Source organism: Emys orbicularis, chromosome 2, assembly GCF_028017835.1.
Source record: "Emys orbicularis isolate rEmyOrb1 chromosome 2, rEmyOrb1.hap1, whole genome shotgun sequence".
In the NCBI taxonomy this organism is placed as follows: domain Eukaryota; kingdom Metazoa; phylum Chordata; order Testudines; family Emydidae; genus Emys; species Emys orbicularis.
The window spans coordinates 286,966,728-286,991,971 of NC_088684.1; the positions used below are offsets into that span (position 1 = coordinate 286,966,728).

Sequence of the window (25,244 nt, forward strand, 5' to 3'; positions counted from 1 at the left end):
TTCTGTCCACATATCGAACAGCCATCTGTTTCTCTGTTTATTTAGGTTTTCTCTAATATCCACCTTGATTATCTGGCATGGATTTAGCTTCTACAGCTGCGGCCAATTTCCCCCAGATGATGCCACACAGATCAGATTGTGTGGTTTATATTTGAACTGGGTGTCCTGATTCCCTACAGCAAATGGGATCAAATCTGCCCTGGATGATGGGACTGGAGTAGCATGGGCGTAGCTGAGGCCTGTAGTTTGGCCTGTTATTGCCAGTTTTGGCCAACTGCTTTGACGCTTTATCTTGAACAAACAAGAAAATGGGCCTGATTCTTCTCCCACTTATACCAGTTTAACACTCGTGTGACTCTTGATTTACATCAGTGTGAGGAGAGAATCTAGCCCAAAGTGCTTTGCCTTTTCATAGTCTTCAAACAGAAGGCAGACAGTATTAACAGAAGGGACCAGTGTTCTGGCCCTGCTCCTGCTCCCATTGAAGATTAGACCCTCTGTTTTTATTAGGGCTGTTTTTTTAAGCAATTCTTCTGTGATAAGAATAGATGAAGTTGATATGATTAGCAGGCGGAGATACTGTTATACACTGAGGTAACACTTCCCCAACATTTGTTAAATATACTGCACCTAACTCTATATACACATCAGAATAGTCTAGCTGTTCCAAATAGCTGAAGCTCTCAAAGCATTTGACAGATGGGGTATCAAAGGCATAGACAGCTTAAGGCCACATTAGTGATTTTGGGTGTTTGTTTCTGGGCACCATTTGAGACACCTAAAGAGTAATCTTCCGAATGCGATGAGCACCTTCTCTCTGAAAATTAGCCCCTGTAAATGTGTTTCAAGTTGTGCACCCAAAATAATTACTTTGGTTTGAAAAATCTTGGCCTTAATGACAAGATCACACATCAAGTCAATAGCAGAGTCAAGACTAGATCCCAGGCCTCCTGACAGTCAGTCCGGGGCTCTAAACAGTAGACATCGCTAGTCTCACATTGCTACTTCCAGTATGAGTCCTGTTTATTTGTTAAAATGATGATAGAAGCGAAGAACAAAGGAGAGCTTCCTCCTCTCTTGATACAGCTGCTCCCTCCTTTTGATCAGGGGCAGCTCTATGTATTTTGCCGCCCCAAGCACAGCAGTCAGGTGGCTTTCGGCGGCGCGCCTGTGGGAGGTCCGTATGTAACGCGGATTCGGCGGCATGCCTGCGGGAGGTCCTCCAGTCCCGCGCCTTTGGCGTACCCGCCCCCGAATTGCCAACAAAGCCGCGGGACCTGCGGACCTCCTGCAGGCATGCCGCTGAAGGCTCCCTGACTGCCGGCCCCACAGTGACCGGCAGGCCGCCCCCCGCGGCTTGCCGCCCCAGGCACGCGCTTGCTGTGCTGGTGCCTGGAGCCGCCCCTGCTTTTGATCATTCTGTTTGTGAGAGGTGGGGAAAAAGTCCTTCGGGCCTTGCAGGGAGTGGTTATTGGAAAAGGAAAATAAAGAGTTATGTGTTAATTTCCGCCTCAGAGCAGAGTTAAGACTGGCTAACCCCCCCCACCCCACTGATAGCAGGAGCCTTTGTTTCCACAGTCTCCATTGAAGATATTCGGGATGTGAGGCCCGGTCACATGACAGAGGGGATGGAAAAGTACGCCAAAGATGTCCCTGAGCATCGCTGTTTTTCCATCATCTTTAAAGACCAACGGAAAAACTTGGATCTTATCGCCAGTTCTGAAGATGATGCCAACCACTGGACTGCAGGCCTGAAGAAAATCATAGCCAAGAACAATTCCATGAGCCAGAGGCAGAAACTCCAACAGTATCCTTTGCATTTTAAAAGTGATTAATTATCCAACCACAACAAAGATGCACTTGTCTGTCTCAGTTGGGGTATTTGTATGTGTGTGCGGGGGTGCAAAACTGCACTATGAACAGGGCACTGAGTCAGTCTCCTCTCACACTGACTTTACATCTGTATAACTCTATGGACTTACTCCTGATTTATACTGATGTGAAAGTCCTTTAAACAAAGAATTGTCTCATTGAGGATTTAAGATAAAAAAGCCATTAGTTCCTAGATTCTTCAGGGATTTGTTTCATTCACCATGATCTCCAGGATGGGAATTTCTTGGCAATTAATGACAGGCTTGTAATGTTTATGATGTTTTATAGAAATGTAATGCAAAGGAGTTGATTTTCCTCTTTTGTGCACCAATTTTACATCAGTGTAGTTCCACTGACTTTAATGGAGTTCCTCCTCATTTATGCCAGCGTGGGAGGAATACCTCTCCCTGAAGAGCTTGCGTGCTATATAGACACACTACAAACAAGGAGAGGGGGAAAGGAATGCAACAGAGAAGCAAAGCCAGTGAGTCACTGGGTGAAATCCTGGCCCAATTGAAGTCAATAGGAGTTTTCCCTCTGGCTTCAATAGAGCCAGAATTTCATGCACTGGGCTATAGATCCCTGAGCATCTGTAGGCTTCGCTGCCATATTAAAAGTGAGGGTGGTTGTGGGCTGCATTTTTTTAACTCTTTGGACCACATTTGGCCTTTTGGATGCTCTGTGGGTCTCCCTGCTATTAAAGCAACCTACCTGAATCAGCATTCTTGAGAGGCTCTGACCCACTGGTTGTCTTGTGAGTGCCAAGTTCACTAACCTGGATGGACTTTACAGATATTGCACCATCCCTTGTCCTTTTATAGGTTATTCAACATACTTATTCATGCTGTGGTCTCACACTCTGTGGGGGAGAAGGGGACAGGTTTTTCTCCCCACAGAGGTCCCTCGGTACCACCAGCAGGACTGTCAAGCTGAATTAGCCATTAGTCAGCCTGCCACATCCCTCTCTCCCCTAGGTTGTGCTTTGACTAGAACCTGGGGTGTTAAGTCTATTGAAGTTGGATTTCTCAGTGGAACCTGCATTGTCTTTTCACTGGAGACAGGGCATCTCTTGAAGCTCATGACAGAAGCTTTTGGTAAGACACAGAATCTCCCATGAACCCTTACTGCATTTAACCTGTGGGTGATTCGGAGTCCTAGTTCCAATGTTATTGCGTGGCAAGTACAAATCCTGATTGCCATTCAGAAACAAACACCAGCTCTGGAGAGAGAAAAAGGTGCCAGCACTTATCTGGCGGCAAAACAGTCGCAGACATAGAGGTTTTATTGTAGTTTGCTGCCACTATTGAGAGTTGGTTGGAAAATTAACTCTGGAAGGGAGAGGCTTAAAGATTCTTTGAGTGGCAAAACAGTCATCAGGAGCAGGGAAGTTTGCCATTCATCTCTCAATTTTGCATCTATTGCTGCAGCACAGTGCATGCAAGCTATTGACTTGCAGATAATGAGGGATCTCATGCCCATCATAGAATCATAGAATCATAGAAGGGTAAGACTGGAAGGGACCTTGAGAGGTCATCTAGTCCAGTCCCCTGCACTCAAGGCAGGACTAAGTAATAACTAGACCATTCCCGACAGGTGTTTGTCCAACCTGTTCTTAAAAACCTCCAATGATGGAGACTCCACAACCTCCATAGACAATTTGTTCCAGTGCTTAGCTACCCTGACAGGAAGTTTTTCTTAATGTCCATCCCAAGTCTGCCTTGCTGCAGTTTAAGTCCATTGCTTCTTTTCCTGTCCTCAGAGGTTAAGGAGAACGATTTTTCACCCCCCTTCTTGTAACAATCTTTTATGTACTTGAAAACTGTTATCATGTCCCCTCTCAGTCTTCTATTCTCCAGACTACACAAACCGATTTTTTTCAATCCTTCCTTATAGGTCATGTTTTCTAGACCTGTAATCATTTTTGTTGCTCTCCTCTTGACTTTCTCCAGTTTCTCCACATCTTTCCTGAAATGTGGTGCCCAGAACTGGACACAGTACTCCAGCTGAGGCCTTATAAGTGCTGAGTAGAGCAGAAGAATTACTTCTCGTGTCTTTCTTTTCTGATAGCAGTCTGTGATTGTCGCTGAACAGCATGATACTTCAAGAGAGTGAGATGCAACCAAATAGCTTTTGCTTACCACCAATTCCAAGGTCCTTAAAGCCACTTAGGCCCAGATTCTGCCCTCAGATATATGCAGGCATGTCTGGTTGAAGTTACTGGCTTGACCAGCACTGACCAAACAATGCAGAATTGTTGCCACAGTGCCATTGAGCGAATGATGTAGCCCATCCTCTTGGGAGGAAGGCACTGCCTGGGTCAACAAAGCTCAAATTTAGCTTCCTCCTTATTTCAGTTCAGCCGCTCCTCTCGCACTGTGCCTTTGCTCCCATCTGGAGCCAACCCACTGCTGGGTCAGTACTTTCTCCTCTGTCGCCACCATCTTGCTACATTAGTCCTCTGTGCCTTGTTGTCACTTGTGGGTGGGGGACCTTCACTAGGTCTTTCTACTACTTCATAACCTCTGGATGTACCAGAGGTTCTGGTGCTGGCCCCAGCATCTTCAGCTGGAGGGCTCTGAACCTGGATGTTAGCTAGTCTGTCCCAGTGCTCACAGTCTGGGGACTATTTTTCCTGCTAGTAAAGCTCTGGTCTTCTCGTTATAGTGCAGCGCCCCTGCCTGGCTTTCTTCTGACATTGCTCTGAATCTGCCTGTCTCTGGCGCTGAGGTGTTTGCTGAGCCTAATTAGGGGTTTAGTGCTTACCACTGGGACTTCCCTAATCCAATTAGCCCTTGATAATGAGGGACCTCCCTGACTCCTGTCCTGCTAAGGTCATTAATTTTCTTGTGACCTCCACAGTAGATAGGGGTCTATTAAGTCCGAATTCCTCCAGCTCTTAATATCGTGTATTCCCCTCACAAGTCTTTGCTGGTTTTTGGTGACTTTCCATCACCTCCTACTTTATCACCCTTTGGCTTTCATTGGGAACATACCTACAGGAATTGTCATAGTGGATCAGACAAGATTTCCTGTCTTCAACAGCAACCAAGGCCAGATGTTTCAGAGGCAGATGGAAACCTTAAGCTGCACCTAACTGCAATATTGTAGAATATCATAGCATAGGGAGAGGGAATTTACTGTACCGTATCATGTAATACAGGATCACCAGAATTTCTTCCTGACCCCAGCTAGTGATCAGGGCGTGCCCTGAACTCTGAGGAAGGATGGCCCTTGTTTCCCAAACATTTTTGGCATCCCCACTTCAGTTGAGACTTTCTTCACCACTTGGGCTGACCCCCAAATTTAGCTCCCTTCTTAACTCAATTCAGCCACTCCTCTTGCACTAAGCAACAGAGGGTCCTGTGGCACCTTTAAGACTAACAGAAGTATTGGGAGCATAAGCTTTCGTGGGTAAGAACCTCACTTCTTCAGATGCAAGTAATGGAAATCTCCAGAGGCAGGTATAAATCAGTATGGAGATAACGAGGTTAGTTCAATCAGGGAGGGTGAGGTGCTCTGCTAGCAGTTTAGGTGTGAACACCAAGGGAGGAGAAACTTACCCACGAAAGCTTATGCTCCCAATACTTCTGTTAGTCTTAAAGGTGCCACAGGACCCTCTGTTGCTTTTTACAGATTCAGACTAACACGGCTACCCCTCTGGTCCTCTTGCACTGTGCCTCATGCTCCCACCTGCAGCCAAACCACCATCTCACTGCTAGGTTTCACTTCGGTGGCCACCATCTTGCTACACTGGCTCCTCTATGCCTTGTTGGTACTCATGGGTAGGGGGCCTTCACTAGGGCTCATGAAAGTTATTGCCTTCTAGAGCCTTCCTTTCTGGAGAAGCCCATGGCTGGGATGGGGGGCTGCCAGAAATAATATTTGCCTGGCTGTTTTCATTCTAGTTAACATTTGTGATGACTGCACGCCTCCATCACCACCTCTGTGGGAGTCACGGCTACAAAAAAGCCACCTCTGGAGCATGTCCAATTGAAACCACTGAACTATTTCCATCTAAGAGTAGAGATGATTGTATCTAAATAACAATAACATTTGTTCGGAGCAAAGGCTGCAATTTCTAAAGTGGAAACATGCCTCTCTCTCTTTAACTCCTAGTCAGAATCCAAGTTAAATGGGGTGGGGAGGCAAACAGTATTTCTGGAAGAATAATTATGGTGGACTGTTGGCGTCCAGTCTGGGACAGTTACTATCAGTCTAACCCAACCTGGAATTACAGAACAGCAAGATTCTCATTTTAGGTTTGCTGATGTTTAATTAAAGCCTGGAATTTAAACTTAGTCTTTCTTCAGTGGATGTGCCTGGAAGTGTGGTTTGATGTGAAAGTTTCTTGAAAAGAAATGGGCATCATATATATGAATATAGATAGATAGGAAAGTAGTGTTGGGGGCCCTTGGTCCATTCTTCCCCCTGCCAGGGCAGGGTTGTTCTCTGCAGTACATTTTCCCGTGCTTGCCACCCTAGTTTAAAGACATGAACATGGAATAAAATCAAGCAGTTCACAGATGGTTTTTGATGCTTCTGTATATACAGTAGTGCCCGATTAACAGTCCAGTTCAGCTCTAGAGCAAGCAGGCATAGCTTCAGTTGATTTCAGTGGAAGTTGCACGCAGTTTTGCCTGGGATGACTTTGGTCCATAGAATACATGGGAACTTTCAATCTAAGCTGTGAGAAATGCAGCAGCTTTGCTTCCCCCCCCCCCCCCTGCTTTAGAGTCACATCCCCTGAATTTCTAATTTGAACAAACTCACTAGATGCCTTAGAATTCTTCAGTCATTCTTCCTTAGTTTCTAGTGGAAGATAGTAGCTTCAGGAGCCAGCAAATTCTTTAAAAGGGCAACGAGACAATATTGTCTCCCTGTTCAGACAGGAATTAAAGCCATAGCTTTCCATCCATCCTAGATACTTAAATGGTCCCCATCCCCATTGTGTTTGAGTACTTCATTCTTTAACATATTTATCCTCACAACATTCCTTTGAGGTAGGGCAGCGCTATATGCCCCATTTCACAGATGGGGAATTGAGGCCCAGAAAGGCTAAGTGATTTGCCCAAGGTCACACCGAAGTCTGTGGCAGAGCAAGAAATCAAATCCAGGTCTCCCAAGTCACAGGCTAGTGCCCCAACCACTCGAGCAACCCACTCTCAACCTGCTAAGGCCCAAACCTAGGATGCAATGTGCGACAAAGATCCAAAATGAGGAGCACAAACAATTAGCCATGCAGGACACTTCTAATGTTGTAGGATTCATCCCTTTAGCATGAATGATGCTTTCTATATGATCTCTCTGATCCTTGATTCTTTATTTCTGATGTAAATCATTTTTAAGAACAGAAGTGAGGGAACATAGTTAACCTTGGGTCTGAAATGAGGGATATGTCAGAGGTAGGATGAGGCCCAGGAAATCTTCAGTTGTGTTTGAGGCTCTACCATTAAATGGTTGTGTGACCATTGCGGTTAGATGGCTAGCTGTGTCTCTGCCCCATTTCTAGTCTCTCTGAGTGTTTGGCTTCTTGTCCTCACCTCTCTCAGGGTGGAACCTTGCAAATCTTCTACTTTTGGACTGGGACTCAGGTACTGTGATGGGGTGCACCAATCACTGCTTGTCTGGTGCCTCCTCCTGGTCACTTTAGGGATTAGTCTCAAGTCTGACACCCCTTCCCGTGGTCGCATGCTGTCACACCGTCTCTCTCTGTCTCTCATCCCAGGAACTGCAGCATCCTCTTCATGACTCAGCCCTCCAGCTAGATCACTCAGCGTCCTCCCTTTCAGGATATATCAAAGTCTTTCCTTCAGCAGTCCTAGGTAGTCTTCCCATTCACTGCCTCAGGTGCCACTCCTTCAGTAGCTGGTAGGGGAACCTGGGCCCGCCTTCTACTCCGGATTCCAATCCAGGGACCCTCAACCTAGCAGTTCTGTGCTTTACCCTCCCAGCCCTCACTGCTCCTTCCCTGGACTGCTTCCTACCACTCCTGATTCCCCCCCTTTCTCTAGGAGTACCAGCTCCAAACCCTCCTCCCTCTTCCCAGGGAGTGACTGCTCTTTCTCAGTAGCTGCCCCTGTCTGTTGCCAGCTTCCTGTCTTTATAGGCCCTGCCTGTACCTGCACAGTTGAACCTGCTTCCTACCAATACCCTGCTCCCTGGCTCTCGCTCCAGGTGCAGATGTTAATAGTCCTTAACCCTTTCCAATCCTGTGTGGGGTGAACACCCCATCACAGATACACTGCCCTGTGTATACCAATCGCTTATTGCCCTGCAGGTCTGACTGGGTTTCGGGTACCTGCATTTCCTCCCTTCAGAAATATGTGATCAGTGATATAGTGAGAAATGGCCTTCTGAAAAAGACAGTATTTTTATTTAGCAGTTGGAACTAAGCATTTTAGAAAAAAGGGATTTGAAAGCAACAAACAGCAGGTGTAGTTAGTCTCATGTAACCTTATGCTGCGCTAGCATTCCCAGATCCTCCTGTGGGTCTGGGTTTTGACCCAAGGTGCCTAGCGTAGCCCACACTGAAAATGCCAAGGTGTGGGCAGGCTGCAAAAAGGAGAGCAGATTCTCCCAAAACTGGTGGTTAACACTATAGTTCACCAACCAGTCACAAACTGTGCTCTTGATCCCCCACACTGGTTATCAAGAAGCTGAAAAAAAGAAATCACACAGCCTCCTTTATTGCATTCAAGTCTCTGGCTCCCAATCAGCACTTAGGTCAAATACAGTGAGAAGTTATTTAAAACTCTATTCACTGTACAAAATGTTCTTCTGATCCCCAAAGGGCCAGTCACATTACCAGATCAATACTAGTTTGGATCTTACCCAAAATACCACACTGCCAGCCAGTCCTTTAGTATCTAAAACTAAAGGTTTATTATAAAAGCAAAGAAAAGAATGAGAAGAGAGCTGTTAAATGGTCAAAGCAATAAGATACATACATGTGACTTCAGAGTCCATATATCAGGTTCTTAGCAACATCGGTGAGTTTGCTGGCTTGTAAAGTCCCTTTGGAACACATCCAATGCTTGGATGGGTCTGTCAGTCCTTTGTTCAAAGCTTCAGTTCGTAGAGAAGTTACTCCTGAGGTAGAAAGCAGGATTGAAGACAAAATGGAGATGATGCAGCTGCCTTTTTATATCCTTTGCTATGTAGGGTAACCAGACAGCAAATGTAAAAAATTGGGACAGGAGGTGGGGGGTAATAGGAGCCTATATAAGAAAAAGACCCAAAAATCGGGACTGTCCCTATAAAATTGGGACATCTGGTCACCCTATTGCTATGTGGCATGTACATCCTCTGTCCCAAACAGAAGCTCACAGGACATGGACTTGGAAAAGCACTTGGAGTCCCCTGTCCACAGGCATGTCCCTACATGTCTTGCTGACTCACAGGCGTAGCCTCTGGCTTCTCTTAATGGGTTCTTTGTACAACTGATTGCCCTTGATGGGCCAGTAAGCAGGCTGAATAGTGCTGATGCCAATCTGTCTGGGGGTGTCACCCAGAAACATAGCACAAGTTTGAGATGCAGATATAGCACACACATTTAGTTGGGGTTAGTCCTGCTTTGAGCAGGGGGTTGGACTAGATGACCTCCTGAGGTCTCTTCCAACTCTAATCTTCTATGATTTATAACTCATGATACAAAGATGATACACACATATAAATAAGCTTATCATATTTAGCAAATCATAACTTTTCCACGGATACCTTACATGGCATAGCTTGTATGACTCATTGCAATTTTGTAATATTGGTATCCATAATATTATAAATGGTCACCCATATTCCATACAGCATCACATGGTTGACTCTCCGTCTGAGTCTCTCAGGCCTGGTCGACACCTAAAACTTAGGTCTACCTAGCTACATCACTCAGGGCTGTGAAAAATTTTGTGCCCTGTGTGATGTAGTTGGGTCAACCTAATCCCCAGCGTAGACGTAGGTGGAAGAATTCTTCTGTCGACCTAGCTACTGCCTCTTGAGGGGGTAGATTTACTACAGTGATAAAAAAAAAACCCTCCTGTCGACATAGCAAGTGTCTACAGTACAGCACTACGGTAGCATAGCTGCAGCGCTACAACTGTGCCTTTGTAGCGTAGAGATATACCCTCAGGGTATGTCTACACTACCCGCCGGATCAGCAGGCAGCGATCGATCCAGCAGGGATCGATTTATTGCATCTGGTCTAGACGCGATAAATCGACCCCTGAGCGCTCTCCTGTCGACTCCTGTACTCCAGCGCTGCGAGAGGCGCAGGCAGAGTCGACGGGGGAGTGGCAGCAGTCGATTCACCGCGGTGAAGACACCACGGTAAGTCGATCTAAGTACTGATCTAAGTACGTCGACTTCAGCTACGTTATTCACGTAGCTGAAGTTGCGTAACTTAGATTGATCCCCCCCCCGCCCCAGTGTAGACCAGGACTCAGTCTGACTAACCTGTTCAAAACTTGGTGCTTCCCAGGAGAGTGGGTGAGAGCCATTAATGCTACTTGCTCTGGCATTGTCCCTTAATGACCCGTAAGTGTGAGCTGTTTAGGAGTCATTAGAAAGAGCCTCCTCTCCTTCCCCCTAGGTAGGCTCCGCTATGCAGTCAGACTCCAGTGGAGAAATACGCACCCCAACTGATGGTCCCCATACTCCAGGCTAATGATATCCAGATCCAATATTAATAGTTATTAAAGAGCACCCCCACATTGGTCACAGTGCCCTCAGAGAAAGCGTAACCTCTCTTTGTTTCAGTTTCCTGGTGTATAAAATAGGGATAATAATACCAGTCTCACAGGGATATTGGGTGAGGTCATTGTTTAATACTTGCCTAGTCTTTGAAGATGCAAAGTTCAATACACCATGAAAAAGGCAACATTTTCTCACAGTTTACACACGCTTCCTATTCCAAGTATAAATACTGTGACACACAATCTCTGGGCATAAATAACAGGAGTACTTGTGGCACCTTAGAGACTAACAAATTTATTAGAGCATAAGCTTTCGTGGGCTACAACCCACTTCTTCTCTGGGCATATCTACACAATCAAATACTTTGGACTCCAAGGAATGCCAGGGGAGTTAATGAGCCAATTAGCTGTAATTCACAGGTTTTTAACATCCCTGGAGCCCCCTCCCCATCCAAACCTGAAGTACTGGATCCTGTGTATGCTGCTGGTGCAAACTGTGATCATGCTAAATAATCCTCTAAAAAACAGGAGTACTTAAACTCAATTCACACCAGCAGTATAAACATGATCAAATATTTCCAGGCTCTGGGGGCCTTCGTGGGGGGCGGGGGGGAAAGGAGGAGGGCGTGGTGGTGGTGGAGGGTAGTTAATTGCCTGTCAATTATAGCTAACTAACATCCCAGCATTCCTCAGCTTCTGAAATATTTGATCATTTAGACATGCCTTTAGATCAGTGGTTCTCAGATGGCGGGCTACTTGCAGCCCAATCAGCATCCAGCTGCGGCCCATGTGACATCCTCAGGGCCATACAGGTAGCATATATATTGTGTGGATGTGGCCCACATAACACATAGAGCGCTACAATGCTAAAGGGGTTGAGAGCCACTGCTTTAGATACAAATGTGGCAATTGTAGGTAAATATTCACATATTAAGGGTTACCACTGTGGACGCTATGGGTATCTGTAAACATCTTTTTTCTCAGGGAAAATATGATGGGCCCAGTTAAAATATTGTGTATTGTCCCTTAGGGTTAGTTAATCATATTCTAGCTCAGGCCCTCATCTCCCAGAATGGGCATTTTTTAGTCTTTTTGGAATGATTTTTGAAACAGTGCCTTCTGTCCTAGTCCCGTTTATGGCAGTGAGGACTACGTCCGTAGAGATTGGATGACCTGATCTTAGTTTGATAATTGTCCTAGTTTAAAAATAGAATGCTTTCCCTGAAGACCTCATTCATTTGATGATTAAACGAGCAGAAAGAACGATGGTGCTCTGCAGCAGTAATAGCCGTTCCTATTTTGAAAAAACGCCAAGACATTTAACAGTCTGACATAATCTTCCCGAAAAGACATAGGAATGCCAGTGGAAATTTCCTGAGCATCATTCTTAAAAAAAATTGCAGATATTTTATTGTAATCGGTTGAAACCGTGCAGTAACATTGTAAGCTGTACTGTTAGGGTAGTGTAGACTACAGTGATCTATACCGTATGCGTTTTACAAGGGAACGTCGGAACCTACCAGCTGCACCAGTTCTACTTTTAAAAAAATGGTAAGAAATATAGGGACAGATCCTCAAATATATACCAGAGTAGACAGCATATAGCTTTCACAAGATGAACAGTAATGTTTCTGCTGGGGAATCTTTTCCCAATATCCAGGCACGGATTCTTTAGCGTCTTCCCCAGCTCCAACCAAATGCTACTTGATATATTGGATCTCGATCAAATCCCACCTATCCATGCAGGAAACCATCAGTTTTGCCTTCTGGGAGCTCTTTGCCCTCCTTCCCTCACCCTCAATCCCCTGTTAACGGCCTTGAATGCAGTGCTCATTCTCTTGCAAAAATGTTTTGTGATTCAGCTGGGGCAAGAAGCAATTGTGGGGCAAATAATGTTTTTCCCACTCCCAGTGGGTGAAAGATCTCTCCTCGGCCGGGGGCTCCTATGCTCTTTAAAAACAGAGGGCCAAATCCTCAGTTGGTGTAAATTGGCTTGATGGCACTCTAGGTGAGTTTTTTTCCCCAGGGGGAGGGATGATAGATGGGGGAAGGAATCGATCTGGAGTGATTTCCTTACATCAGCTTGCAGCTGGATTCACTCCTGCTTGCGGAAAGCCGATAAGAACAAAGACAACAAGATGAGCTTTAAAGAGCTCAAGAGCTTCCTGAAAGAAGTGAACATTCAAATGGATGACAGTTATGCCAAGCAGATCTTTCAGGTAAGGAGAATTCACAATTGGCATGGCAGCGAATGGGCTGGCTTGGGGTCACAGTCCCTGACCCTCACACCAACTGGCTGGAGACCTAAGCAGAGGCAAACTCCCAACATGCTGACTGAGCCCTAGGATTGTGCATGTGCCTTAGGATCTTCAAAGTGCTCATTGTTGGCCTAACTGGGCTCCCAGTTAAATCAATGGTCAAACTCCCATTGACTCCAGTAGGAGCAGAGCTGGGCCAACCTTGAGTGCGTTTTGAAAACTCCACCCATGGTGAATGGGGGACCCACTGTGAGAGCTGCTATGTCCCAAAGGTATAATTGAGTCCAAGAATGGAGGGGGATGCAGAAAAGGATCAGACATTGATATGGATAATGCGAGATAAATGGATAAGATCAGTGAGAGAGCAGGTGCCCTTGGGCACTGGTGGGTCAGGACTTCAGAGTGTAACGACTACACGCCGAAAACGTTAGTCCCCCCTGGAATAAGTTCTGCTATAGTCACTTGCCCTAACACAGTGGAGTAAAATACCAAGTGGCTTCTGTAAAATCAAGGAAAGTTATACAAGGCAGGGGAAAGTGTGAATTAAAGGAATACAATCATGATAGTTATGCAACACTGTACACTGGCTTGGAGCAGTTATGGTGCTTTAATGACCCAAGACACATGAACTCCACTCAGGGATATGCACTACTAATTTCTTGAGCTTCGACTTGCTGGCGGAGCCAGTGGGAAGGTAATGACGGTGTCAAGAAGTCCTGAGATGTTGAGTTTTTAGTGTTCCTGAAACCCAGCCTTCCTGCTTGCATGAGCCAAAGCCCATTGGATTGATTTCTAGGCCCTCATCACATCCGTCACTTAACTTCCCTGAAGTGGGCAGTGTCAGAAAGAACTGTTCCTTTCCCTTCAGAGCGCTACTAAATGGTAAAAGCACACACAGTTGTGAAAACCCAGTAGTGGTTCTGATGCTCCCCTCTGCTTCTGCAAGTGGAGGGCTGGGGAGTAGAGCCCTGCGCAGGACTATTTTTTAAATCCTGCGCCCGTCCCACCCCGCAGTACCCACTCCCACCCACGGAAACCTTAGATCCCGCAAATCCCGCAAGAGAGACAGATTCCCCCACGCTACTAAAAACAAAAAAAACAAACAAAAAAAACCCAGATTGGTTAATATATTATATATGTATGAATGGCATTCAGACACAATTTTTACCACTAAAAGAATAAAACAAATCTTGCTTAAACCATGTAAAAAGATATGTTATGAGACATCAGATCTCTTTCTATCCCTCGCTTAAAGTTAAGTATTAAAACCTTTATTAAAAAAAAAACAAAAAAAACCCCCTTGCTTTCCATTGCTGAAATTCTATTATGACAAACTGGCGAGAGATTTAGTATTTTCCCACCACAGTCAGGTTTTTTTGCCCATCCAATCCTGACCGCAACAAAGTACATTTTACCCGCTCCCGCTGTTATGGCAGCCTCCTGTCTGAGTCTCCCCAGTCCTGCTGCAGGGCTGTACTGGGGAGCCTCAGACTGCAGGTCCTAGCTGGGTATTGCATAGAAGGGAGGCATGCCAGCTCTTTGTGCTCCCCTCACTCTAGATCTGTGGAGACCTCTCTGTGTGGGAGCTCCACATGGATTCGGGGGGAGGTTGGCCAGCAGATCTCTACTGATTTCTTGCTGCAGAACCCCCAGAATAAAGCTGCATAAACACAAGCTCTGTCTGCAGTAACAAGTGCTTTCTTCCTTTTCCAAATGGTGGAACGGGCCTGCTCCTCTGAGGGGACTCCTCTTGGAGTAGCCGCAGTCAGGGAGCATCCAGAAGAACAGCTTTCAGACTGTGAGCTCTGTGGGGCGTACAGCACCTAGCCATGGGGACCTAACCTGGGGCCTGTAGGTGCAGCTGAAATGCAAATTACAGTAGTGAGAATGAGCTGCTCTTACAGAGGATGTGCTCTGTGAGAGCTCCAGGGGAATAGAGGGAGGCGGGGAAGGGGTGGGCAGTGGAGAAATGAGAGACGTCCACACAGACACTCTTGTCTCTGACAGATCTAGGGAGCATAATCCCCTGCCACTTCCTAACCCCCTCCCTCAATGGAATAATTAGAAGGAAATTCTGGGAGTGGAGACTTGAGGCGTTTCAGTTCCTGCATAGGGGAGCATTGGGCTCAATGAATTAAAGCTATAAAGAGAGACTAAGCACTTGACAATATTGGTTCATGTAGCAATGTGCGGTTCTTCGTACAGGCGCACTAATGAAGGATGATCGATCAGACAGACAGTGGCTATAAGGGTGTTTTCCTAAATTAGTCCTGTTTTCCGTCAAGGTGGCCTCCCATACCTGTGTGGTTCCTCTATAAGTTCTAAGTAGACCTGGGTACAACGTCTCCAATGAAACCAGAAGCCACATAAAACTCACCTGGTTGTGCATTTCATTTCAAACTTGATCTCAGCTGTTTCTTCACAAAGTTTCCCCACTCTTTCTGGCAAACTCAGTCTGATTCAGGGTGTCAGGATGCATCAAAGCCAGGTAAAACCCAGCAGTTTGGACCAAGATTCTCTCTGTGATATGGGGCTCATTCAAACCCAAAGTGAGGGGACCATGCCATACAGGTCAAACTCAGAGAACATGTTCACACACACAGAGCAACCCAAACTGGAATCTGGCCATGATGGCAGCACTTGCACCCCTGTTCTTTTGGAAAGGGCAGTGAAGTCTGTTTAATGACCACTAATGGCCAGGCTTCCAAGAGGTGGCCCTTACCGCAGCACAAGCCTCCATACAGCCGTACTCGGGCATTGGCTCAGTTCTGTCTCAAAGGAAAGAGCGTCACTGGCCAAATCCCCACTATCGCCAGTCTGCCTTTGTCTTTGTGCCTCTTCTCCAAGAATTGAACAAATCTAACGCTGCTTAGGTGACAAGCTTTACCAAGCTGACACCACAGGATGGTATAGACACAGACAGCAGCAAGCAAAATAATTGCTTCAAGAGTGTAGAAAACTATCTTGTAGGATTACAATTTTTTAGTGTTTTTATGCTTTTCAGTGCACACATCAGAATACAGAAAGAAAACAAAAAACATTATAAACTTGTAACGACACCATCTGTACCATACACCATAGTGTTAACATGCATCTGCAAAAACCATTTAACAACCTTAATATTAAACTAAAAAAGCAAATAAGTTGAAACCTATGTAGAGGGTGTCCTTGTAAATTACTAAGCATGCCAGGAGAAACAGCGTGTAAGTAGGCCACTTTCTCAGCTTCTCTCATCATTAAGGTGAATAAATGCCACCTCTGTCACTTTGATCATGCCAGTTGTGAGATCATAGTTTTGACTTGTAGAATGCAACGAGCCGCTGGATAGTTTAGTTTGGTTCATAACTAGGCAGCCCAACGGCTCCCAAAGTGTTCCAGCGGTGACTTTCCATAGAGAGCAATAATACCAGTGCCCCAAAGACCTCATTATCATCTTGCTAGAGGAAACCTCAGGGCATTATGATTGTCTTCTGTGTGATTAGCACGGCTTGGCTTGGGTCCTAACAGGATGGTTGGTTAAACTGAAATGTGCATTTTGTTTCTAGGAATCAGGGCTATAACCATATCTTGCATTTATACCGTGTCTACCATCCTGAGGGATCCCAGAGCCAGTTATGTACTATGCACATACAGAACCCCTGAAAGTTGCCACTTCTGAAGTGGGTGGTGACCACCAAATGGCACACAGCATGGTCTACAGCACTCAGGGCTGGGGGATGGGACCTTTTTTGGCCAAGGACCTTGGGGCAAACCAAGTACTATGGGAATTTTGAGGTCTGTGCAGAGCGGGCAGGACTTAGGTTTTCAGAGTCCCACCTGAAAGACCATCTAGACTTAATTGAACTCAATGGGGCAGATCCTCAGCTATGGAAGAGCTGGCTGTCTATATTAGAAATTTATAGAGAGCCAGTCATCCAAATATCTAGGCATCAACTGATAAGCTAGGTACAGAGAAACCTGCACCAAAAATCCCTCAATCCTAATAAGAGACTCTGTGTCTTAAGCGAGCACTTTGATGAATGCCCAGGTTTTCCATTACAGTTTGTTTTGTTTGACCTTCAGTTACTTAAAATGTTTACCAACAAAAATCCTAACAAAGTAATTAACATTGTAATGTTAATTTTGATGTGTCAATATTCCAGAATAATGTTAGCAGCTCCCCAGGGATGTGTTGGGTAGACTGGAAAGTGTCTTTTTTCTCAGGTCTTTGCTCTTACAAAGATTGTAAGGGCAACCATTATATCACATCTAGTCAGCTGCTAACTAGAGCTGGTAGGGAAAATGGCTTTTTCCCCATTGGAAATGTTGATGAAAACACATTAATTCTCATGGAAAAGTTTGACTTTTAATAAACCATCAAAAACCGAAGTATTTGAGCCAGAAACTGAAACTTTTCAGTTCAGAAATTCTGCTATAGTGCCTCAAGGGTGCTGTAGTTTCAGTGCCTTATGCTCCCATTCTCCTTAATGAGCTAGGCTTCTGGAAGGGCTACATCTTCCATAATGCATCCCGGTCTCCCCTTATGGGAGGTGGTGGCCTCATGGGAGTCTCTGGTTGTGATGCATCATAATCTATCTGGGGAGGCCAACCCTTAGAGGAGACTGGGGATGCAAGGAAACTGAACTACAGCGCCCCTGAGGCACCAAGGTAGGATATCTGGATCAAAATATTTTGGTTTGGGGGCATGTGTTTTTCTGAGGAGAAATTAAAACTTTCCACAGAACGCAGGAACTTTTCACCAAAAAATTCATTTTGCTGAAAACCCAAATTTTCCATCCAAAAGCAGTTTTTATGGAACATCTTCAACCAGCCTTTCTGCCTCTGCTTGCTAGTCTCTTAGTGCCAAATCCCAAACCCATTAAAGTGAATGGAAATCTTTCCGTTGACTTTAATTGGCTGTACATCAGTCCCTTCATTACTTGCTTAATACATGTTTCACTTATTGTTTCCTTGTACTTCCCGTCTATCTCCATCTGTTGTATCTTGTCTTATCTTAGATTGTAAGCTATTGGGGGCAGAGACAGTCTTTTTGCTCCGTGTTTGTACAGCACCGAGCACAACAGGATCCTGTTCTATGATTAGTGCTTTTAGGTGCTCCAGTAATACAAATAATAAGTAGTAATAACTGTTGATGTTTCAGTGATAGAAAGTGACCCTGGATAGGTCAGTAAGAGCCATCAATCAAGGGCTTCTCATTAGGCGGCAAATAACTTTCCAATTATTTTGTGTTCTACACTGTTTAGAGCTGGTGCAGATTACGACTGGAATATGCTATAAGGAAAGACGGTTTTCACTCCTTCTCCCCTCTACGTTTACAGCAGTGTGACAAATCCAAGACAGAGACCTTGGAAGATGAGGAGATAGAGACATTTTACAAGATGCTGACTGAGCGGGCGGAGATAGATGGGATCTTCGCAAAATACTCCAGTGCTGAAGGGATCATGTCCAGGGACAACCTGCTGAGGTTCCTCCGAGAAAAGCAGCAGGAGGAGGACGCTGTCCCTGAATCTGCACTCTCCCTGATCGAGAGATATGAACCCAACGAAACAGGTGGGTGGGCAGCACTGGCTGCTATTTGGGTGAGAGTCTAAGATGCTTGCTCTGGGTAGAGCAATTCCTGGAACTATTTTGCTGCTGTTTCCTTCTGCAGCCTTGCGTGTCCTTGTAGTGCAGCAGCCATCTCTGATGTGTCAATATTCCAGAATAATGTTAGCAGCTCCCCAGGGATGTGTTGGGTAGACTGGAAAGTGTCTTTTTTCTCAGGTCTTTGCTCTGGTGCAGTACCCAGCAGGAAAGTGGTTGATATAGAGTTTTAAGGGTTGCTGTAGTCCTTGTGGGGAAGCGACAGATGGTTTATTTAATAATAATCCTTGTATAATATTTAGCACTACTATAGCACCTGTCATCTGATGATCTCAAAGCACTTTACAAAGGCAGATTTGTATTGTCATTTCCATTTTCCAGATGGGGAAACTGAGTCACAAAGAGCTAGAGTCACAATAGGATTTAGGCACCTAACTGCCACTTTAAGCACCTAAATCCCAGAATCAGGCCCTACTGGGATTCACAAAACTCCTTCTCAGCTGCCACCAAACTCTGTAGGCACCTAAGCTCACTCGGAGCCTAAATTTTTGGAGCAAAAGTTCCCTAAGTGCCTATGTTCCTGCCTCTGAGCATGCCCACGGCAGCCCCAGGCCAGGCATCTGGATAATACACATGACTGGACTATTGGTATAGAAGGGTACAGCTTGCTCAGGAAGGACAGGTAGGGAGAAAAGGGAGGAGGGGTTGCCTTGTATATCAAAGATGTATACACTTGTGCTGAGGTTGAGATGGAAATAGGAGACAGACTTCTTAAAAGTCTCTGGGTAAGGCTAAAAGGGGTAAAAAACAAGGGTGATGTCATGGTAGAGGTCTATTACAGACCACATAACTAGGAAGAAGAGGTGGATGAAGCTTTTTTTAAACAACTGACAAAATCATCCAAAGCACAGGACTTGGTGGTGATGGTGGACTTCAGCTACCCAGACATGTGTTGGGAAAATAGTACAGCGAGACACAGATTATCCATCAAGTTCTTGGAATACATTGGAGACCATTTTTTATTACAGAGGGTGGAGAAGGTGATTAGGGGAGAGGCTGTTCCAGATTTGATTCTGACAAATAGGGAGGAACTGGTTGAGAATTGGAAGATGGAAGGCAGCTTGAGTGACAATGGATCATGAAATGATAGAGTTCATGATTCTAAGGAATGTCAGGAGGAAGACAGCAAAAGAAAGACACTGGACTTCAAGAAGGCAGATGTTAGCAAACTCGGAGAATTGCTAGGTAGGATCCTGTGGGGCAAACCAAGTACTATGGGAATTTTGAGCTCTGTGCAGAGCGGGCAGAACTTAGGTTTTCAGAGTCCCACCTGAAAGACCATCTAGACTTAATTGAACTCAATGGGCCAGATCCTCAGCTACTTTCTCTACACCAGTCATGATTTTATAGACCTCAATCATATCTCCCCTCCACCCTAAGTCACATGTGGGGCCCGATTGGGTAAGAACTTCCTACCGGATCTGGCCCCTTGTGTAAGCAGATGAGCTTACACAAAACACGGTAAGATTCACTGGGCCAGAGAGAGAGCGAGCACAAGTCTGAGAATGACTCAGTAACCTGGCAGTTGGAGCACTCCCCTGGGAGGTGAGCGACCTGGGATCCAGTCCCCCTGCCCCAAGGGCTTTTTATATGATTTATCCACAGTGGGGCTCGCTCAGCGGGAGAGACTGAGCGAGCCCCACTTCAGAATATCCCAGAGCTCAGTTAGGGCACTCCCTAGAGAGGTGGTAGATCCTTGTTCAAATCCCTCTACTCCCTTCACGAGGAAGGGAGATTTGCGCTAGGGGTCTCCCAAATCCCATATGAGTACACTAACCATTGGGCTAAAAGTTAGGCGGGAGCTGGCTCTGGTCCTCCCCTGGCTGCCTGCAAAGACAGCATAGATGCCACATGCCAAGAGAGGGTTCACAGCTGAGAATCCCAAGCAGAGGGAGGTGCCTCCCTCCAGCCTGCACTTAGGACCCATCTCTGTGAGAGCAGTGGGGCTTAGGACACACTCCCGTTGCTGGCATCTCCCATTGGCTTGTATAGGTGAGGTAGGTTTGCCACCTTTCTAATGGCTGGTAACCAGACCCCCGTGGCGCTGTCCCTTGCTCAGCCTCTTCCCCCCAAACCCCGTCCCTGCTCCGCCTCTTCCCTCAAGGCCCCGCCCCATCTCCATCTCTTCCTCCCAAGGCCCCGCCCCTGCTCTGCTTCTTCCCCCCAGATCAAAAAAACTGGACATCAGGGTCAAATGGCACCCGGACACACAAGCCAAAACCTGGACTGCCAAGGTGAAAACCGGACAGGTGGCAACCCTAAGGGGAGGAGCCACTTAGCATGCTGGCTTTTGTGAATCCCATTCTGAGACCCCACTGCCTATCTCTCCTTAGTCACTGCATAGGGAACCTAGGCTCCCCAACGCAGCCTTTGTGAATCCCAGTGATTTTCCAAGCACCTGGAAACAGGGCCGGCTCCAGGCACCAGCTGACCAAGCATGTGCTTGGGGCGGCACCTGAGAAGGGGCGGCCAATGTTGGGGTGGTGGGGGGCGCTCGCGGTGTTTTTGTTGTTGTTGTTGTTGTTCGGCGGGGCGGCGCTCAAGGGTTTTTTCTTTTTTTTTTTTCAGCTGCGCAGCGCGGGGGATGTTTCGGTGGCGCAGCCCGGCGCTCCGGGGGTTTAGGCGGCGCTGGGGGGGTCGGGGGTTTGGCCGGCCCCGCACTCCGGAGGTTTGGCCGGCCTGGCGAGGCGCGGTGCGGTGCTCGGGGGGAGACGGGGGTTTGGCCGGTGCGGCGCTGGAGGGGCGGGGGGGGCGGGGGTCTGGCCGGCCCGGCCCAGTCCGGCGTGGCGCTCGAGGGGGTGCCCGGGTTTGGCCGGCCCGGCGCTCGGGGGGAGGTGGCGGGGGTTTGGCTGGCGAGGCGAGGCGCGGCGCGGTGCTCGGGGGGGCGGGGAGTTTGGACGGCCCGGCTTGACGCTCGGGGGGTTTGGGCGGCCCGGCCCGGCGCTGGGAGGGTCGGGGGTTTTGCAAATCCCCGCCCTCGGGGGGGGGGGGGGGGCTTGCCGGCCCCGCACTCCGGGGGTTTGGCCGGCCCGGCGCGACGCTCGGGGGATTTGGGCGGCCCGGCCCGGCGCTCGGGGGGCGGGGAGGCGGGGGTTCGGCGGCCCGGCTCTGGGGGGCGGGGGTTTGGCGGCCCGCCGTTCCGGGGGTTTGGGCGGCGCGGCGCTGGTGGGGGGGAGGTCTGCGGCGTGGCGCTGGGGGGTGGGGGGTGGCGGGGCGGCGCTCTTCTTTTTTGCCTGGGGCGGCAAAAAAGTTAGAGCCGGCCCTGCCTGGAAAACACGGTAACGCTCAGCGTCGCCATGTCTGCATTTCTTAGCCAATCTAGCCCAAAGAGAACAAGGAGTGAAACTTGGGTACCGAAATATAGTTAGGCACCTAAATCCATATTTAGGCAGCCAGTTAAGTGACCTGCATTTCAATAGAGCAAATACGGAATTATTTTATTTCTGCTCGGAGATGAAATGAGTAACCACCGTGCAGCGTCTTAGATTGAATGTTCCAAACAGCAAAAAGGCCATGATCCTGGGCTGTGTCTGTGCTGTCATTGGCGCAGCAGAGAATGGGGTGGGGACAAAAGTAGCTGTGCGGTTCCCTGGCTTTGGGACTGGCCTGGGGACCAGTTCAGTTCCCAGCATAAGTTAGAGCAGCCTCTAGTCAAGCCAGTACAGCTGTACTTTGTTGTCTTTTGCCCTTTGCAAATCTTGGTTTACTCAAGCGATACATTATTAGCGTTTCCTAGGGAATTTGAGGGATGTGAAGGGGATATAAAGCTAGATGTTCATTTTTTATTCTAAAAGCATTGTCAGGCAAAGGGGACTATCAGCTTCTACTGAACAACACTAACGTCTTTAGTGTCACTAAGGCCAAATTCAGCATAGGCAGCTCATTGAAGTCAGTGGGAGCTGTATGCAGGCATCTGTGGGTACAGTTATTAATCCTTTCAGATTTAGTTCTTTGTGACCCAAAAATCTCTTGATGTCTATTGGCCAAGGGGTGCTGAGGGCACAGGTGCCGACTCCATGAGTGCTCCGGGACTGGAACACCCATGAAAAAAAATAATGGGTGCTCAGCACCCACCAGCCACCTGCCGATCAGCTGTTTGGCAGCGGGTGGGAGGCGCTAGGGGGAGGGGGTGGAGCGGGTGCGGAAAGAGATGGAGGTAGGGTGGGGCCTTGGGGGAAAGGGCAGAGTGGGGGCAGGGCCTCGGGTGGAGTGGGGGTGGAGCACCCCCCCACCCGGAAAGAAGAAATTCGGTGCCTGCGGCTGAGGGGCTCCAGGAATCCCCTGGGTCTGGTATGTACGTTCTAGTTCACCAAATCATGTCCTGTGAGGTCTCAAATAAAAGCCAGTGTCACACTGGTCATCGATATCATGAACTCATGTATGCATGTTGTGTAAAGAGCTATGTTTACACATAATATTTGACTGAAAATTACATCCTGAGTCTAGGGACTAGTCACAGGTGAAAAGGTGAAAAACAGGTTTTCTGTCAGACAAGAATGTTTATCTGACAATTCACTGTATGGTTCACGGTGAATCTCCTCTCACCAGTCTGAACCAAATGCTAATGAAGGATTGTGAAAACGTCAAAGCAAGAAGAATAGCAGGAAGAGGTGAACAGTGGGGGGTGGGGAGTGGAACCCCATCTGGAAGTGCACATCAAAGGCTTGTTCTGGTCTGTTTGGGGGACAAAGAAGATCTGTCATCCTTCACCTAGGACATAAACGGACAGCGAGTTTGCTTCATGAAAGAGGGATCTCAGCCAGGCTTGGTTGAAACCACTGGAGTTAACTTTGGGTGAGATAAGCTTCTTTAGACAAGAGGGTAACTTGTTAGTTAAGTTTAGTCTCTAGAAAGCATGTTATGGTTTTGTTTTATATGTAACCATTTGTTTCCAGTATTCTTACTCATTATCACTGGAATGTCTGAATTTGAGAATGAACTTATTCTTGTTTTCACTGTAAATAGATCTCAGTGCTGTGTTGTTAAGCAAAGTGGTGATCCTGAGTTGAATCTTACAAGCTGGTGTATACTGCTCTTTTGGGAACAGCAGGCCTGGTCATTGGGAGGGGCTGGACACGACAAGGAGTGCTCTGAAGACTTGGGGGTTGGTGTGTGCCTTTAGCTAACCTGTTCAGAGAGAGTGGAGGCCTGGAAGGCAGTGCTTGTGTAGCCAGAACCTGGTGGTGGCAGAGAGCTGACCCACAGCAAGGCACAGATAAATCTTCCTCACACTAGGGCAGGTGGTGTTGAGGGGCCTCACAGCCCAGGATACCCTTAGGATGTTTCACATTCTTCCGGTACCGAGATGTCATATTTTCACCGCTGGTTTATATTTCTTTTATCTGGTAGCCAAGAAACAACAGATCATGACCAAAGATGGTTTCCTGATGTATCTGCTGTCTGCTGAGGGGAACATATTCAACTCCTCTCACAGTAAAGTTTACCAGGACATGACTCAGCCCCTCAGTCACTACTTGGTGTCGTCGTCGCACAATACCTATCTAATGGAAGACCAGATCAGAGGGCCCAGTAGCACAGAGGCCTATATCAGGTAAAGGGGATCTCTCAACACAGATTGTACCAGGATACAGAATACATACAGGCAGACTTGATCCTAGAATGTTCAATTCCACCCTTGCATGAACTGACCCTAACCTTATTGCTGCTTGTTGTGTCTGCCAGCTAGTGGCCAGATGTTGGAGTGACCTCAAACAGCTGCAAACAGGCTAGCCAACAAGAAACTTCCCTGTAACTGAGCCAGCAGAGAGCTATTGCCAACCCTAAATGTGCAATAATCCTGAGTCAGGCCCCCAAAATAATGAGATTTTAAAACTAATAAATGTAACATGCTTTGTATTTGTCTTCTGGAGTTGGGGACTTCATGGGTCATGTTTTCAAGCTTTTCTCTGCAGCCATGAGGGCTAGACATTTACTCTTTTTTCAGTGAAAGCTGAATTCTCAGGCAATAGCATGATTCCAGGAGGAAACCCCCCAAATCACGTGAGTCATGACCAGATTGTGAGCGTTAGTTACACTGAGTAGGTGCTCTGCTACCGTGGCTCTTTTCCTACCTGATGGAATTGTTGGGGAGCAGCAGCTATCTAGTCAAAGCGATGGGGAGGGGGCAGAGGATTTAGCTCAGTGAATTGCTTTCACTGGTTATTTGAATGCATTTTGCAATATCCGGAAATTACTTAATCCTGTTTCCATTGTGGTGAACTCTGTGGTTCCCACAGGTCTTGTAGCAGTGCTTATAGGAGATGGGTCACTTTAAGAATATGGGGAATTACTGTACACATGGCCTACTGTACACATACTCCTCTGTAGAGAAAAGTGGAAAGATCATCTTCAGAAGCCTACAGTGATGAATTAATATAGACAAGAACTTACATTTGAAGGCAGGAAATGACTGAACCAGACAATGCAGGGCAGGGGCTTTCTGAGTGCACATTCAAGATGTATAATCTGTGGGGTGAACTTTCTAAAGGAGATTTAGTCTCATTAAATGCCAGTGGAGTTCGCATAGCTACATCAGTGAGCACAGCTTTGAAAATGCATCCCCAACTCCTTGTCAAATCTGCACGAAGAATGCACATGGTCTAGGCCTCTCTGATCGTGGCAGCTACTGATGGCTTCTTTGATCCACTGTCTTTATGCCCAGTCAGCCTTTCCTGATCTGCTCTTCACCATCTCGGAGCTTCCCTAATCTCCTTTCTCTCCAACCCCCCTGTGTTTTTCAGATCCCACTTGTCTTCAGCTGCCCTGAGCTTTTCCCATCTCCCCTCTC

General features: G+C 47.0%; 1 protein-coding gene across 1 annotated transcript in view; it reads left to right on the top strand.

Moving 5' to 3' along the window:
- PLCD1 (phospholipase C delta 1) overlaps positions 1–25,244 on the top strand; it is an 80,923-nt gene that overhangs the window by 26,459 nt on the left and 29,220 nt on the right. Inside the window, exons 3-6 of the mRNA XM_065398934.1 lie at positions 1,579–1,807; positions 12,646–12,775; positions 18,133–18,364; positions 23,807–24,008. Coding sequence (XP_065255006.1) covers positions 1,579–1,807; positions 12,646–12,775; positions 18,133–18,364; positions 23,807–24,008 — 793 coding nt within the window. The remainder of the gene's footprint in view (positions 1–1,578; positions 1,808–12,645; positions 12,776–18,132; positions 18,365–23,806; positions 24,009–25,244) is intronic.